At 43.0% G+C, this 18,857-nt stretch overlaps 1 protein-coding gene across 2 annotated transcripts in view; it reads right to left on the bottom strand.

Moving 5' to 3' along the window:
- The window catches only part of NDE1 (nudE neurodevelopment protein 1), a 40,319-nt gene that overhangs the window by 17,048 nt on the left and 4,414 nt on the right, over positions 1–18,857 (bottom strand). The window contains exons 2-4 of one of the 2 annotated variants that reach the window (XM_058286389.2): positions 12,127–12,253; positions 11,017–11,170; positions 5,986–6,134 (exon numbers count right to left, since the gene is read on the bottom strand). In XM_058286389.2, coding sequence (XP_058142372.1) covers positions 5,986–6,134; positions 11,017–11,170; positions 12,127–12,212 — 389 coding nt within the window. In that variant the 5' untranslated portion in view covers positions 12,213–12,253. The remainder of the gene's footprint in view (positions 1–5,985; positions 6,135–11,016; positions 11,171–12,126; positions 12,254–18,857) is intronic. The other variant, XM_058286390.2, reaches the window with a different exon arrangement.

An 18,857-nucleotide genomic window follows, 5' to 3' on the forward strand; every position in this document is an offset into this window, starting at 1 on the left:
TTAATAGATGACACAGTCCTATATACAGAAAATACTGAAAAACCCACAATAAAGCTACTAGAGCTAATAAATGAATTTGGCAAAGTGGTAAGGAATGAGATGAACATATAAAAATCTGTGGCATTTTTATTTGAAAAGGAATAAAAAAGGGAAATTTTAGGTTGTATATAAGTTACCACACACACCATACACAAAACATCCCATAAAATTGTACAACAAAAAGTGTGAACCCAACTGTAAATAATGGGCTAAAGCTCAGCGTGATCATAATATTGTTTCATCAATTGTAACAGAAGTACCACTAATACAAAATGCTGATAATAGGATTTTTCTGTAAACCTCTAACTGCTCTAAATAAAAAATTTTAAAAATCAGCGACATTTCCATGCACTACTAATGAGCAATATGATAAGAAAATCAAGAAATATATTTCAGGGAAGCAGATGTGGCTCAACTGATAGAGTGTCCGCCTATCATATGGATGGTTCAGGGTTTGATACCCAGGGCCTCCTGGCCTGTGCGGTGAGCTGGCCCACATGCAGTTCTACTGCATGCAAGGAGTGCCATCACGCAGGGGTGACCCCCGCATAGGGGTGCCCCACAGGAATGTGCCCCGCAAGGATTGCCGCCCCATGGGGAAAAAGCACAGCCTGCCTGGAGTGGCACCACACACACGGAGAGCTGATGCAGCAAGATGACGCAACAAAAAAGAGACACAGGTTCCCGGTGCTGCCTGACAAGAATGCAAGCAGACACAGAAGAACACACAGCGAATGGACATAGAAAGCAGACAACAGGGAGGAGGGGAGAGAAAAAAAATAAATCTTTAAAAAATACATAAATATATTCCATTTACAATAGTAACTAAAAGAATCAAATATCTAGGAATAAATTTAACCAAGGATGTAAAGGACTTGTACATGGAAAACTACAAAAAATTACTCTAAGACATTAAAGACCTAAATAATTGGAAGGACATGCTGTGTTATGGTTGGAAGACTATATATTACGATGTCAATTCTACCCAAAATAATTTACAGATTCAATACAATCACCATTAAAATTCCAACAGCCTTCTTTGCAAAAATGGGAAAGTTAATCATCGAATTCATTCAGAGGGGTAAAGGGTCCCAAATATATCTTGACAAAGAACAAAGTTGGAAGACACACTTCCTTGATTACAAAAATTATTAGTAAGCTATAGTAATAAAAACAACATGGTACTGCCATAAGGACAGACATATAGAAAGATGGAATTGAATTAAGAGTTCAGAAATAAACTTTTACACTATGGCCTATTTTTTTTTTTCTATGAAGATGCCAAGTCCACTTAAGTGGGAAAGAATAGTCTCTTCAACAAATGGTCCAAAAGAATGGAATTAACCCCTCCCTCACTCCATATATAAAAATCAACCATAGGGAAGCGGCTGTGGCTCAATCAGTTGGGCTCCCGTCTACCATATGGGAGGCCCTGGGTTCACATCCCAGGGCCTCCACGTGAAGGCAAGCTGGCCTGTGTGCCTCGGAGAGCTGACGGTACATGCACTGCGGAGAGCTGACAGCCCATGCGCCACAGAGAGCTGCCAGCCCATGAACCATGGAGAGCTGGCACAGCAAGATGACACAGCAAAGGGAGACAAGCAGATATAGAAAAAATGCACAGCGAATGGACACAGAGAAGAGACAGCAAAGAATGCCACAAGGTGGGGGAGGGAGGGGGAATAAATCAATCTTTAAAAAAAAAACAACTATAAATGGATCAAAGACCTAAATACAAAAACAGAAACTATAAAGTCCTAGAAGAAAACATAAGGAAACATCTTGATGACCTTGCATTAGGCAATGGATACTCAGGCTTCACACTGAAAGTTTCTTTTTTGAACAAGAAAAGAAAAATGTGATAAACTGGACTTCATTAATATGAACTTCTGTGTGTCTAGGGATATTACCAAGAAAGAGAAAGGACAACCAACAAAATGGGAGAAAATACTTGGAGACCAAATAACTGAAAAGAGCTTAATATCCATAATATAGAGAGGACTCCTAAAACTCAACAATAAAAACACAAGCAACCCAATAAAAAATGGGCCAAGCTCTCTCTAAGCCAAACTGCAAATAAATTCACTATCTCCCCTGCAAAATGTGGGACATGACTCCAGTAATGAGCCTCCCTGGCACCAAGGGATTATTACCAAACATTAAACAGTGATGCATGTGGGAAAAGACCTTGACCAAAACAGGGAACAAATGAAAAACTTTTTATGGCTAAGAGATTTCAAAGTAAGTTGGGAGGTCATTCCAGAAGTTACACTTATGCAGGTCTCGGGCAGGTTTCACTAACTGCCACGGCAAACAAAGTCTCAAACAAAAGTGCTCCCGAGGGCTCTAGGGACGTCCAGACACTATAGGCAAAGCGCACAGCCTCATGAAATCAACACCCCTGGGCAGGCCCTATTTGGGAATATATGATAATCTATTTCTCCAATATAACATAGTTATACTCCTTTTACTAATAATTCCCTATTCATGATTCTTCTACTCCTTTTATTTGAACATATAATTTCAATATAACTGTTAAATATATCTCTGACTTAAAACCTCAAATTGTTCACATGCTGGTTGAACCCTGAATCCCGGCAGAGCTGTCGCCAACTCCTACTCTCCTGTTCTTCGGGCCTGTACTGGACAACTAACAAACCATTGATGAGGGACAAGTCCCATCCCAAAAAACAAGGAGGACCTACAATTGCAAGCAAAACAATTCCTTCTACCTGTCCCATAATATCCAAGTTCCCTTTCAGGCTACAGCATTCAGAGTGGACATCATCTCAAATTCCTCAAGATTGAGCAATGAACAAACATAAAAGGGAGTATAACCATGGACCAAAGTAGATTTATTGCTATTGTAGTTATTATCTTGTGTTAACGGAGTAACTTGTAACACTGATATAATGAAAGTGGTTGCCAGGAGTTCATAGGGGAGGGAGAGGGATTTTTTAGGGCAATGAAATGGTTCTGTATAACACTGCAATGACTTATACATGACATTATACATATGTCAAAGCCTACAAAACTGTACAGCACCAAGTGTAAGCCATAATGTAAACTACAGACTTTGGTTAGTAGCAACGCTTCAATACTGGTTCATCAATTGTAACAAGTGTACCACACTAATGTAAGATGTTAATAACAGGGGAAACTACGTGTGGGTGTGTGCATGAGGGAGGTTTATATGGGAATTCCCTATACTTTTTGTGTAATTTTTCTATAAATCTAAAATTACTCTAAAAATAAAATTTATTATTTAAAAAAAAATGGTTCAGGGACTTGAACAGACATTTCTCCATAGAAGATATGCAAACTGCCAACAAGCACATGAAAAGATGGTTACCATCATTAGCCACTAGGGAAATGCAAATGAAAAACATAATGAGCTACTACCTTCACATCCATTAGAATGGGTATTATTTTTTTAAAAAAAGAAAGAAAAAACAATCCACAGAAAATAAGAAGTGTGGGCAAGGATGTGGAGAAATCGGAACTTTTGTACACTGTTGGTAGAAATGGAAAATGATGCTTCTACGGAAAACAGTTGGGCAGCTCTTCACACAATTAAATACAGAACTACCATATGACCCAGCTATCCCACTTCTAGGTATATATCTAACAGAACTGAAAGTAGGAACTTGAACAGATATTTGAACCACAATGCTCATAGGAGGATTATTCACAATAGCCAAAAGGTGGAAGCAATTTAAATATCTATTAGCAGATGAATAGATTTAAAAATGTAGTATATACACACGATGGGATATTACTCAGCTGTAAAAGGAATGAAGTTCTGAGACATGTCACTACACGGATAAAACTTGAAGAAGACATTAATCATAGTGAATGACATAAGTCAGACAGGAAGGGACAGATACAGCATGATGGGACTTTTAATAAACAGCCAGACTATGCAAACACATAGCGGCAGAAAGTAGAGTACAAGTTACTGCAGCAGGGGGAAGGGCAAGGGGGTTTAATGCATAATGAGCACAGGTTTCTGTTTGAAGTGATGAGAAAGTTCTGGTACTAGACGGTGGTGAAAGTAGCACATTGTGAATGTGATTAATTCCGCTGAATTGTATCCTTGGGGGTGGTTGAGATAGGAAAGTTTACGTGGCATATAAGTTTCCACAATTAAGAAAAAAGAACAACTAAAGAAATGACAATTAAATGCAATACATAATTCTAAACTATTAATGAAGGAGAAAAAGACCCAAAAAGACTTTATTAGGACATATGAAAAAACTGGAATACAGAGCATAAGTTTTACATCAATGTTAAGGTTTCTGAACCAGCTAACTGTACTTCAGGTAGTTCCATTAAGTGCACATCCTCGTTCTTAGGAAACGTACATGGAAGTAGTATGTGTTCAAGGAGCATGATGTGTACAACCTACACTCAAATGTTTATAAAATTGATAGATGGACAGAGTGATAGATGGATAGACAGAATGATAGCAAACAAGCAAAATGTTTAAAATTGGAAGATCTGGATATCTAAAAAGGGTTGTATATTGGAGTTTTCCATACGGGATCTGTATAATTTTTTTAACTGTCCTGCAAGTGTGAAATTATTTCAAAATAAAAAGTTTAAGAAATCCCAATCAGCATAAACAGAAATAAAACCTCATCTAAGTTCATCACAATCAAACTACTGAAAATCAAAAATAAAGAGAAAGTCTGAGAGCAGACAGAGAGAAAAATAACATCTTACATATAGGGGAATGACTATTCAAATGACTACTAACTTCTCATCAGAAACAAAGAGACAAGAAGACTGTGGATTAACACTTTTAAGTGCTGCAAGAAAGAAAAACTGTCAATCCAGAATGCAACGTCCAGTGAAAATACACTTCAAGAATGAGGACAAAATAAAGATGTTCTCAAGTAAACAAAAACAAGGAGCATTTATCACCAGCAGACCTGCACAAGAGATACCAAATGGATTTTCCAGCTGAAGGGAAATGAATCAGATGGAAGTTCAGATCTCCAGGAAGCAACGAAAGGAACTACAAAGGGTAAATGTGTGGGTAAATATAAAAGATGAATCATTTAACCCCCTTAATTTCTTTAAAGTGCATATGCATTTTTAAAGCAAAAATGATACTGTTTCAAGGCAAAGCATAGGGTTTAAGCCTGGGAAAGGCAACTCTAATGCTGAGGGTTGTCACATTTTCTGTGAGCTGGTACAACAGCAACATGAATAGCCTGAAACATTGAGGATGTAGATTGTCATTCCTAAAGCAACCACTGATAAGATAATGCAAGGAACTCCATGGGCAATCAGAGTGTACCACGTCTGGGTAAGAGAGTGGGTTTCCTGAGTAAAATACATGTGAAAACTGACAGGACTGCACACTTGAGATCTATGCATTTCATTGCGTACAATTTATATCTAAGTTTTTTTAAAGAAGGCTTTTTTTTTTTTTTTCAAATTAAAGTGACTGGCTCAGAGTAATAATTCAATAAACGTTAGCTTTCGTTATTCTGGCAGACTACAGAACATGATGAGTTCAAGAGATACTGGTCATTGGACATGCTTTTCTCCTACCTCAGGGCCTTAGCACTTCACTCAGTGCCGGCTCTTCCCCTGAATCATGCCTATTCGCCCCTCTGGTCTCAGCCTAGATGGCGCTTACTCTGGGAAACCCGTCTGACACTCCCCCACCAAAAGTCAAGTTATATATGTGGTTGCAGGCCTCCACAGTACCTGGATGTCTAGCAGTTACTGATATTGTTCATTTGTACTTACTTGCCTACTGTCCATTTCCTCTATGAGACTGTAAACCTCATAAGGGCTTTATAAGGGCCTGGCTTCATTTTGCTCACTTCTAAATGTTCTACTTAACAGTGTTGGTACCACAGTATTTGGCCCCCGGGGGGCCAAAAGCAAAGACAAAACGCTTTAAAACTGGTTTTCTCCTTTACAACGTACCGTTTTGCTCTTTCCAAGTCATCATTTGCTTGTTCCAGCTCTCGGATATACTTCTGCAATTGATCTTTAATTGCTTTAGTCTGTGTGAGGTCATCCTCTAAGGCTGAGATCTGCCGGTAGCCCTCAGAATGCTGCATTTCAAACTTCTCCTGAAGCACAAAATTGACACTGAGTGAATGACTTAAGACTTCTGATAAGCTATGTGTACTGCTCTTCTCTGTCATCTCCTTAAACATACTAAAAGTTAATCCTGGGCCTCGTGCTCTCCTGCTGTCATGGACTTCTGTCATTTTTAGACACTGAGCATCCTTTTCTCCCCACATTCTGATTTCTTTAGGGGATTCATCTCTCCCTCACTCTGGAGTCTTTCTGGGCCCTCTCCTCCCATCATACTTTCTGAGGAGGCTCCAGATGTCCCCTTCCCAGCCTTCCCCCAGAGCCAGGAGGCCAGCCTAAGGCGAGCCTTCTCTCCTCGGACTTGGAAACTTAAGCAAGCGACAGGAAGATGCAGGGAGCAGGTGGCAGTCATTCGAAGCAATTACATCCTGACCAACTGTTTCAAGGAAACATCCTGAGTTCCTGGGTGCGTCTGCTTCCTGGCTCTCCAGAGCACCTTGTTTCCTGCCCATTCACATGCCTGGTTCCAACAGCCTCTGGGTGAGTCAAGAAGCAGCACCCAACCATCTTCACAGAAATCATTTTGCTTAAAGTGTCCAGGGTTTGTTTCTGTCACGTATAACCAAGAATCCAACCAAAGAAAGCCATATAAACCTCTTCAAGCTCCATCTGCCAGGGCAATGCTGACCTACTTCACATGACATCACCAAATTACAAAAAGAGTATCAAGAATCACTGTGACTTTTGTTGCTGGTACCTCAGAGTAAGAGGAGGGCATTGCGTACTGAGTTAGACAACTGCCTGACTTATTCACACAGGATACTCTCCTGTAGCATCAGGGAATTTAGAAGGAACTTTCTAACCTCTGGGTTGTTTTTTTTTTTTTTTAAGAAAAAGGAAAAAAAAGTTATTAATTACCAAAAGAAATGTAGGGTGATTTTGACAGTACTTTCCAAAGTCAAGAAATATCCAGATGACTTCTCCATGATTTTATTGCCCAATAGCAGCAGCTAACATTTATCACATACTTATGACATGCCAGCTTCTGGGCCAAGCACACTATTGTTTGTTATATCATTTAATCCCATTTCAGAGATGTAGAAACAGAGGCTCAGTGTCTTATTTAGCCCTAAGTCACCTGGTGCCAAATGACGGAGTCATGACCAAACCCAGCCCACAATCCAGGTCACACAGGTACCTCACTCAACTCTGCTCCTCTTTGGACTTTCCTTCATCAAACACCCTTCTTAGATTCTATAAATACATATGATAGAAGATCCTTACTTCCCACAATGAAGGCCTAAGTTTTAATTTGAAAGCTAAAAACAGCAAATGTCCTTCTTTACTCAACCACGTAAACGATGCTATTGCTAAAAACAGTTGAAGTGCCTGGGAGTGATGTAATGGTGACCTTGCCAGAAAGGCCTGGCGAGAGCTATTGTGAGAGCAGAATTTCCAAAGAACAAGCAGATTATTTACAGGGTGAGGCCAGGGGGGACAATCCACATCCTCAAGCTGCTCGGTCCCCTTTGGTGCTCACATTTCCTGGCGGTGAGCAGAGAGGAAGCATCTCCACTCAGGCAAGCAGAGGCAGACCAGGCGAGACACATGGCCAATATCCAGGAGTGCCTTTGATTCCTCATACCCTTTATTTGGTGGCACATCCAAATGAAAAGTAGGGCATGGGGTCCTGGACCATTCACTCATCCACTTTCAAACACAGGTTCCAAGAGGATGCAGTTCCACCTGGGTATAGATTCAAACAATCTCCTTTGAACTTGTGTACATGAAAAGCTCTTGCTGAAATGCTGTGCTTTTATTTGGAGCCAATTAAAATAAGCTGTCAGCTGATGGAAGCATCAATAGACGCTCTGTTTGATCCCTTACAGACATTCTTATTCAACTTGCGATGAATAAGCCAGTTGTCAAGAAGTCCATCTCAACTAAGTATGTTTGTCTTAGGTGATTGACAAATCTTTGCTGGTGGGAGTGTATTCTTTATTCCAAGGTATTTCTATTTCCACCCACATGCTGTGCTCTGGGTCCCAGGCACCTGTCATGTGGTTGTAATGAAGAAGTCCTCTGGAGGCTCAAGGGTTCAGTCTTGAGGCCATTAATTACTAAGTAATTGCTTGGTGTTTATTCAGCATCCATGAAGGGCCTCTTACCCTCTCCATACTGTTGTTCATACCACTAATCTTCCTTGCACACAGCTTTCCATCACGATGTCCCCCTCAACTTAAGAGCTATAATGATTTCTCACTGTCTGTGGCAGGGGTCAAACACTAATGCCTGCAGGTACCAGGCTGTTAACAAAATGAGTGAAGTGGGCCAGGTGTGGGGATAAGAAGCAGCTGTCAGCCACCTCGGTGTAAGGGCGACGGGGGGTGGGGGGGTGGGGGGGGTGGGAACTGTCTAAGCACCCATGACTCATTTTTTGGTGCTTCAGAAGAAGGCAGCCCCGGTGGGGCCAGATCTTCCAATTCTCAAAATCAGAAATCCAGACTCTTACAGGAAGCCTCACAAGGTTTTTACATGCTGATATTAAATATTAAAAACACAGTAAAAGGAAGCAGATGTGGCTCGACTGATAGAGCATCCACCTACCATATAGGAGGTCCAGGATTCAATACCCAAAGCCTCCTGACATGTGTGGTGAGCTGGCCCACGCGCAGTGCTGCCATGTGCAAGGAGTGCTGTGCCACGCGGGGGCGCCACTGCGTAGGGGTGCCCCACGCACAAGGAGTGCACCCCGCAAGGAAAGCTGCCCCAAGCAAAAAAAGCACAGCCCACCCCGGAGTGGCACCACACACATGGAGAACTGACACAGCATGATGATGCAACAAAAGGAGACACAGGTTCCCAGTACCACTGAGAATGCAAGCAGACTCAGAACAACACACAGTGAATGGACACAAGAGAGCAGACAGTGGGGGGGGTGGAGAAATAAATAAAATCTTTAAAAAAAAACACATTAAAGGTATAAATTGGACTATCAAAAGAAAAATCTATCAAGAAATACTGAACTCTTGGTTAATAAGAACACTGAAGTGTTTAGAGGGAAGTATATAAATGCCTCCAGTTTTCTTTGAAATTGCACCAAAAATTAGATGGACTGATAGAAGGACAGATGTATATTAAAAAGCAAGCAAGGGGAGCGGATGTGTTTTAAGGGGTTGAGTGCCTGCTTCCCACATGGGAGGTGCTGGGTTTGGTCCCAGTGCCTCCTAAAAACAAAAACAAAGAACAAGTGAACAAATGAAAAAACCAACTCAGGGGAGCCGATGTGGCTCAGTGGCTGAGCGCTAGAGCCTAGGTGGTGGATATAAGGTGTTCACTGTAAAACTCTTTGTTTTGCTGTGTGTTAGAAGAGTTTCATAATAAAATGCCAAAATAAAACCACTGAAGGGCAAGCCAATCACATCGAGGGCAGACTGACCTGGCGAGGGCCAGCCTATGGTCTCTGCCTACCACACAACTGCTCACTTTCCAGGGCTTTGGCCTTTCCTCTGCCTCTCCTTGTCCTCTGATCGCTAACCCATTCAACAGTCCTGCTCCTTGCCAGGCTTTGCCAGGTGTGCTCAGCACGCATCCGCACCGATGTCTGTGACAGGTGCAGGTGAGCTCTTCATCAGCCCCTATGGGCCAAAGTGCGGGCTCCTCACACAACCACGCACCCCTCACTTTCACACATCAGCACCAGCCCCTCGCAGCTCCCCCATGAAGGCTTCTCCAGCTCACGCTGATCTTCCTCTCTCTCCAAAGGTTCTCATGGTCAGTATGAGTGAATTCAGTGGCATCTCCCTCCCTGTCTCATTGGTGTTGGATGTGTCTTCCCAAAAGAGCTCTGGAGGTCAAGGCGCACATCTCTTTTTGCAGACCCATGACACCTAGCCCTGGGCCCACATTCTGTAGGCCTTGGCTTTTTCTTCCATATGCAAAATAAGTATCACCTGATGAGATTAAAAAAAAAAAACAAAACCTGCAGACATGCCAGGGGCCCATCCGTGGGATGGGGGAAGGACAGAGATGGGGGAGGTGGAGGTGGTCATGCCTGATGGTTATGAAGCTGGCCAGGTGATGCTGACTGGTGCCAAGGGCTGACAGCTAGTCTTGAGGACATGATTACTTAGTGACCAGCTGCCAAGTCTCTTTAGCTGCAGGGCTCCAGACTCATGGTGATGTCTAGAGACATTCTGGTTCTCACAACTGGGGGGTGCTTCTGGCATGTAGTGGGCTAAGGCCAGGGATGCTGCTAAACATCCAACAATGCAAGAGACAATCCCCAACAACAAAGAAACCAGTCCCAAACGTCAATAGTGCAAGGCGGAGACAACTGGTCTAGACCGGCATTTTGCCCAACAGACCTTTCTGCAATGATGGATATGTTCCATCAATACTTATCATTTATCTATCATTATTCTTCCCTATATATATAATGACACCCACTAGCTCCACGTGGCTACTAAGCACTTAGAATGTGACGAGTGTGAGTGAAGAAGTGAATCGTAATTTTATTTGAATTAATTTAAATTTATATAACTGCCTGTAGTGAGCGGCTATCATACCAGATAGCCTAACTGTGGTCCTTACAACAATGAGCAATTTTAGTCACACTCCATATTCTAAAACTGCCTATCTTTTACTTCCTTGTGGAATTGTTACAGGCAACCAAGAAAGGCTGTGGGGACACCTGTGGGACTTTCCAGAGCTCCCCTGTCACATAAAGAGCTCGAGGACCACCCCCACCCCCAGGCCTCTGGGTGGGAGTGACCCCAGGGCACAGCCCTGCCGCCCCCCCCCCCCCCCCCCCCCCCCCCCGCAGAGCTCCTCTTCCCATCTTCCCAGTCGCACACGGCACGCCCATGGGTGAGGCCTGTCTGTCCCTGCATACATTCCCTCCTGACTGCTCACCTTGATGGTCTCTAGCTCCAAGCGAAGGCGGTTATTTTCTGACAGGAGGTCCCTGTTCCTGGTTTCGATTTGTTGCAACTGCGTCTCCAATTCAGCTTCATATTCTCGGCTTCCCTCTTGGAATTCTCGGAGTTCCTCTTGTGTATTCTCTGCCCTACAGTACAATTCCCAAACATCAAACAGTCATTCTGCGCACTGTGCTGCTGCTTTACATGGATCCTCTCTTTATTCAACTACTTTTGAGGGAGAAATATCACCCCCACTTTGCAGATGAGAAGAGGGTTAGAAAAGATGAATGGTTTGTCTAAAGGTCACCTAATTTGCCAGAAGCGGAGCTGGGCCTGAATCCAGGTTTACCAGACTCCAATCCACTAGTCACTCATCCATGCGAAGTGAACTATTTTAGCCCATATGTAGAAAATATACTTCAGATTTTATATCCCCTGCAGGTTTACTTATAGGTGTATCTCCAGAAATCAGAGACAATCTAAATGTCCATTTTATCACACCACTATAATCTGACTCTGCTTTGGCTCAAATACCCGTTTCTGATTTCTCAATCTTTACATTCCAGGGAATTTTAATACAAGCCCTAAAGTATCTTTAACTCAGACTAAGAATAACAGAGGGACTGGAATAAGACCTCCATGCAGAGACTGTAAGAGTCCACATGAAATAAAAAGAAACAATGCCGAACACCACACACTCAGGCACACATGGGTACACACACCCTCACACACATTCACATACACACTTGTACATATACATTCACATATACAAAAACCACATTCCTAGATACAGGCACTGAAACAGTGGCTTCAAAAAGAATAAAAAATCTGCAACAACTCATTTTGCTTGGAAAAGGAAAAAGTCCCCACTGTCTCTCCCCCTACCTCCACTTGTACACCCTAAAAATTGTTATGATATGGAATCTAGGAACTGATGAAACCTACCAGACAGTGAGATGGGAGGTGGAGCAGCACTGTCTTTAGGAGCATGAGCTTAGGAGTTCAAAGCCCAGCTCTACCTCTCACTGATAATGAGTCCATGGGCAAGTTATTGCCTTAACTTGAGGCTCAGAAAGAAGAGCATGCACTTTGGAGAACTGACCTCTGCTTGTAGGTCATAGCCAAATCTTTCCAATAGTTAGTTTCTTCCTCCTCAGAAGTGAAAGTCTTCTTTCCTGAGTCCTCCATTGTGAAAACAGGAGGGGAGATCTACTCTTGTGGCATGGTGTCTAGAAGAAAAAGTTTTAAATCATTATTACCCACATTTGGTTAAATAGCTGATTTTCGATACACACACACAAAAAAACCCAAACTTTATGCTAGATTAAATGACACAATATTGCCCAAAAAAACTATAAAACCAACCAAAACAAAATACAGTCCATTAAAATTCATGGATTAATATCAAGGATTACGTATATCACTCCACAAAAACTTTTTAGCAGCTACTATAGGACTTAGGAGTCCAAATATAATGTCTTTAAGGGCCCTTCCTTCCCTCAGGGGAGCTTGCAGTCTGGTGGGGGAGAGAGTTAGAAGTAAATCATTATAAAACTACACGGTGAGTGCAGTGCTAGAAATATGTACAGGATATTGGCATATAATGTAGTGCCTATATTTAGAGTTACGACTTGATAAATTTTGACATATGTATATACCTGAGGAATCATCACTGCAATCAAAATAATAAAGATTTTCATCACTGTACAAAGTATTTAGGGAGTCCCAAACTCAAACTCTGAGTCAAAGAAGGCTTCCTGGAAGAGGTGATGGATGAATTGCAGCCAAAAGAATATGAAGGTGTAGGAAGGTGAATGGTGGGGAAAGACAACACGTGAGAACAAGGTGTGAGCAGCCAGGCTCATGGGAGGAGATGAAGGAAGTCTGGCTTGCTTGGGTTGAAAGCTGAGGAAGGGTGGGGAAAGAGACAAGACTGCATAGATTCATTCACAGGAGCTGGGGAGCAGATGTAGCTCAGTGGTTGAGTGTCTGCTTCCCAGGTACGAGCTCCTGGGTTCAATACCCAGTATTTCCTAAAAAACAAAAACAAAAACAAAGCAAAACATGGACTAAATCCCAGAGGGCTTTATGGCACATTAAGGAATTTAGAGGCTATGGAGAGCCACTGGAGGATTTTGATGAAGAGAGTGACACGAAGGGCTCTGCTAAAATAGCTTGTATGGTAGCCATGGAAGGGTTGGGAGGGACAAAGCCTGAGGCAGGTGCTCTCACAGTGAAAGCTATAAGCTTTTATAAGATACCAGGATTTGATGATTTATTACATTAGGTGAAGGGAAGGAAGAGGAAAGAAAGGCGAGTTATCTTCAGAGGTTCTAGCTTACACAACAAGGTGCTGCCACCAAGCCCACCACCAGATGTAGAGAACACCAGAATACCATTTAGACAGGAAGATAATAAACCCAGCTTCGGACAGTTTCAGTTAGACATGTCCGTGACACATCCATTTGCAATAAGTCTGAACTCAGGGGTGAAGTCCGAGGTAGCGATACAAATTTGGGCATCATGAGTTTATAATTGGTTCCCTCCATTTTCTGGTGACAGAACCAGTAGAGAATCTAATGAGGGCAATTACAGAACTCTGAGTATTGTCAACATTTGAAAGGAGGACAAAGAAATAAATAGCAACCAAGACAGGAAGAGAAGAGAGAGAGAGATACACACACAGAGAGACAGAGAGAGGCGGACAGAGAGACACACACAGAGACAGACAGAGGGAGAGACAGAGAGACAGAGGAGAACCATAAAGAGTGAGCTGTCCTGGGAGTAAATGGGTTCAAGGTAAAAGAGGGAATGTGCTACTGTATCATCAGTGCAACAGAGAAGCTGGTAAGATAAGGACTGGAAAATAGCTGGAGACTTAGCAAAATGCCAGACCCTAGTGGCCTGAGCAAGAATAGTTTCAGCATAGTGGGGGAGTGGGGATGAGTAACTGGGTGGGGAAGAAGAGGGGGAAGACTGAGTTGGAGCATTCAGAGTGAGAAGAGGAGGGGGACAAATCAGGCAGTAGCTAGAGTGGGAGATGTCAGAAGCAGAGGTTAGGGAAGCAAGTATCTTGGGTTAGTATTTGTAGACTCCCTGCTGATAGGGCCTGCCCAATGTAATAGCTTATTTTGAGTATATTTGAAACTCTGAGCTGTCAAAAGGTGATTAGGGAGCCAAATGACAAGTCTCCAGGGTCCCACCCTTCCCTCAAGGGAGCTCATCATCGTCTGGGGTGTGTCCCCGGGAACAAAAGAATGAATCTGACAAGGCAGAACCATCAAGAAACTGTATTTTGGGATAAAAATACAAACCGTTATGCTAAATACGTCTGTGTTAACATAGACACAATCATCAACTTGGGGATCCCAGAGTGGGAACTGCACAAATGTGCCTATATTTGAGCACAGCACTTACTGATAACTCTACATTTGTTAGTACCTGTATTTGCATTTCCTCTCCCCCTAATTTTTCTCCCTTCCCCAACCCTGAAAAAACCTGCCATTTCCCTACCCACCCACGCCTTCTGGGGAGCAGCTTCTCTGAAAGCTTGATTAAAGCAGAGAAGCGGATGTAGTAGAAAGCTGATTTTCCCAGCCCAGCATTCATTCTTCAATCTTCCTGTAATAGCATCCCAATATTCCCATTCTATGTGGTTCAGTTAGACTGGACACCATTCTCTGTATCTGGGAGAAGGAATACGCTTGTTCCTGCCTCTAACAACAGTGACTGGCTAAGGGATGGGCTTGACCCCAGCTGAGCCAATTACAGGGATGGGCTTGACACAAGCAGGGCCAGTGAGTGTCCAGGCCCTGGCCTTCTGTGGAGATATCTTCCACTAGGGTTGGTAAGGTGGTAGGAGGTTAAGCCTGGGGCTGATAGTCATCATTTATTATCACAAAGGCAGGGCCTGTCTGAGAAAGAAGTCAACCCAGAGGAAAGAAGGGGAAGAGATGGAGAGACTGGGTCCTGACAGGCTCATTTAAACCCTGGATCCACTCATAACTGACCTAAGGTTATGGGAGCTAATCAATTCCCTTTCTTGGTCACACCAGTTAGAATTGAATTTCTGCCACTAGAGAGTCCCGATTAATATATCTTGATTGCTCGAAGTAAAAAGCCTAGAATATTGGAGTGTTAATAGCAGTAATTAAACTGGCCAAGGGTGGGGGTAAACTGAGGCCTGCGCTCCCTGGTCAAGCCATGAGCTCTAATGAGTCCAGACCTCATCCGCTATGTAGGCATCAGCCAGGGCCCCTGCAATTGTTCCTGTGCACTGTGCAGCCATTAAGATGGACAATCTTGACTGTGTGGCATAGAAGGAAGTCAGTGCACAGGAGAGTGAGGAAGCATGGAATTAGGAACACCTGAAGTTTGGAAAAAGCTCCTACACAAGATCCAACAAAATCAGTCCTCTGCCGACTCATTTCCTACCCTTCTCCCCCTTACTTGATTGTGCTCCAGCCACAATGCGTTGCTTCTTTCTGTTCTGGCCGCCGCCCCAGGGCCTTGGCACTTGCTGCTCTCACTGCCTGGAACGCTCCTCCCTCTTCCCCACCCCCCAATCTCTGCCCAGGGAGTTTCCTTCTTGCCATTCAGATCCCAGCGGAAATGTCCTCCCCTGAGAGACCTTATTTGAATATTCCACTTAATGCCCCCCTCCAACCCTTCAATATCACATTAACCTTGTTTTGTTTCATTCAGAGTATTTCACACTATTTCATGACTTCAGGAGTTTTGTTTCTGTTTGTTTCCCCCTGGAATGTAAGTGTCTGAATATAGAGACCTTCTTTGTTTTGCTTTTTTTTTAACCCCCAATGCCTAGAACAGTGCTTGGCATATAAAAGACACACACACACACAAAGCACTTGTTGAACAAATGAAAATAGGAGAAGATAAAGCTTGATCAGGAGCTGGAAGAAGAAGGGCAAGAAACAAGGGCCTGAAAGGAGGAAAGAGACCTTCTGAAGGCTAATTTACATCTAAAATCCCTACAAAGCTTAGCAGAAAGAACTGATGGGGCAACCTAAACAGTGGTTCCTAACCAGTTCTCCCCTAGCACCTGCGCAGTCGGGCTAATGGAAAGGGATTGGGCGAGAAGACCCCATGTTGAAAACCAGCTCCTCCCAGGTTTCCATGGTAAGGGTAGCTAATACAGTTACTGGAGTTTAATAACCCTCATCCTGCATAATCAGGATGATTTTCTAAACAGAGGAGTTTAGAAAAGGAAGAAAACACTCTTATCTTGGCCAGTAAATTCAAAATTTAATCCTCAGGACAGAAATGAATCTGAGATGTTTTAGGCGGAGCTTCCATTGTGGGAGCAGCTCTAATTACAGCCAGGCTGATGGGAGGGATCTGGTTTTATACCTCAGGGACTGGGAAAAAACTAGGCAGAGACTTGGACTTATGTCCCAGTCTGCACAATCCTTTGCCCCTTCAACGGAAGGGCTAAAACCACAGGTACGGCATTTAAACCCCAAACCCCTGCTTTTAAAAAAACAATCCTTAGGGAAAGAGGGAAAAAATGTCCTAGAGGCAAAGAGGGAAGAAATAACAGCTGAAATTTACTGTTATAAAATGGCAATCTTAAAAATGTAGGATTTTTTCCTTTGCCACTTGGGGGGAAAAAAGTCTCAGTAAGTTCTAACATGCACTACTCTCAGACCCAGGAAGCAGACAAGATGATTTTGCAATGGGTCCCCTCTTCCGGCACCATTTACTAAATTTTATCATCACCAGCTCTTTGCAGACTGCTGGGCATACAACAACTTATTTTCAAGTAACATTATCCTCCTTAAGCCATACAACTGTAAGAGGTAGGGAGCCAAGGCACTCACTCTAAGCTGGAACAGAGGTGCTGCATGTCTTGGCCACCTCCAAACATGCAAGTGAGCTGCAGAGGTGAATCAGAACTCAAGGACTGGGTCTCTGAATTCATGTCCAAGGTCTCCCAGGGGTTGCAAACTGACTGACTGGAGGTCAGACTCCCTCATTCTGTTTGGCCCACCCAGTTTTTGATAAGGCACTACAATGGCAGGTGTTAATGCTTGATTAGTGTACACAGCTTTGCACCCATTATCTTAAAAAGGGATACTATGTGTGAGCCTTTATTCTATCTGTCCAGGCCTACAGGTATCTACAGGCAGGCCTCCTCCCTTGCATTCTCAAGACACCATCATGTCCCAGCAGCTCCCATGAGCACCCCAAATAACATGGTACTGCACACAAGGAAGAACAAAGTCGGGCAGACTGAGAGGTTCAAACCCTATTTACTACACATAAATGCACGCCTACAAAAATATGCATGTTTTAGACCGTGATCAATTCTAACTGGAGAAAAGTGTGTCTATAAATACTTGAGACACACACCTCTGATTTCAAAACATTGAAAGGAAAAAAAAAAAAAAACAAGGGAAGTAATCTCTTTCGACCTTCTTCTGTATGAAGAAAGCCAGCACAGCTGGGGAGGTTAATAACCAACCATATAAACCAACAGGAGTTTAATTCAACCCTTACCCAGTATCCTTCCCAACTGAAACAAATGGAAGAGACGAAGGGAAAGGGAGGGAGAGAAAGAAGTTGCCAAGTGTCAGCACATGCTCCAACAACTTCTACCTTGCCATGCAGGCTTTGCATTTTGCAGAAGTGACATCATTGGGGCAAAAGCCATCAAGAGTCAGCAAGTCTGGCTTCTGTCTTTGCGCTCTCAAAATCTGTTATGATCTACCTACAAAAATACTTAGACAGGCATGCAAGGACACATGCTTAAGGATGTACAACATCATTCCCTAATGTAGACAATTAGAGAAACCTAAAGGTCAACAGAGCACTGATTGGAAAACTGTGCAATTGTTAAAAAGAAGACTTATATGCACCAATATGGGAGAAAGTTCATGACCTGTTAAGAAATGATTCCATTTTTGTTCACAAACGCATCTCCCTCTCCTGAGTATACAAACAGAAAAGGGTCTGGAAGGATGTGCCAGAATGGGGGTGAAGCAGGCAGTAAGATGAGACATTGCGCTTGACACACTTCTCCACTGTATAAATTGTAGAGTAAGCATATTTTGCTTTGAAAATTTAAAGAGCTTAAACTTTGGCCAAAGATAGAAAAGCTACTGTTCCAGGCTAATTTTGAACTAAGACACCAGAGAAAGAACTTTTCCTCCTGTGGTTCTCCCTCCCCCTTCCCTTTTCAAACATACCTGCAACACCTACTAAGCACTAGGCTCTGCTGGGAGAGGTGGGAACCGAGCACCTCTATCACAGCACTCGGTGAACTGCAGACACAAACTTCTTTGTTAGGAAATAATCTGGGGAGGAATGGGAGTGTAATCTCTCTGGCTCACATATTCTAAGGCAAAGGAACACAACAATCTCTCTGGCTCACATATTCTAAGGCAAAATAACATCCTAACCGAATATGCCAAGTTAAGAAACTTTTATCCAAAATGGAATAAAATATACAAAATCGGAGGCCCCTTGGACTTCAGAGGCATTAATTATCTGTCTGTAATACACAAAAGACATATTAAGAGGAAAAACAACTTTCAAAACTCTTTAGGTACCAATTTGGTTGGGAAGGGGGTTTGTCAGCTAAGGCTCTGGGAACAGGTGGGATCCAATTACTCTTCAAAGCACCCTTCCCGTGCCCTAAGAGGCCATCCTATCATAGAGCACATTGGCAAAACTAGCCTAGAAAACAGCGAATCTCAACCCAGCCGGCAGAAAGGCCATTTCTTCAGAAAGGAAGTTGAAAGGGGCCTCCGGCTAAAACTAAAAAGGAAGAGGCAAACCTCGGACAAAGACATCAGGGAAGCTCGGGGCCTC

This window comes from Dasypus novemcinctus, chromosome 23, assembly GCF_030445035.2.
Source record: "Dasypus novemcinctus isolate mDasNov1 chromosome 23, mDasNov1.1.hap2, whole genome shotgun sequence".
Taxonomy (NCBI): Eukaryota; Metazoa; Chordata; class Mammalia; order Cingulata; family Dasypodidae; genus Dasypus; species Dasypus novemcinctus.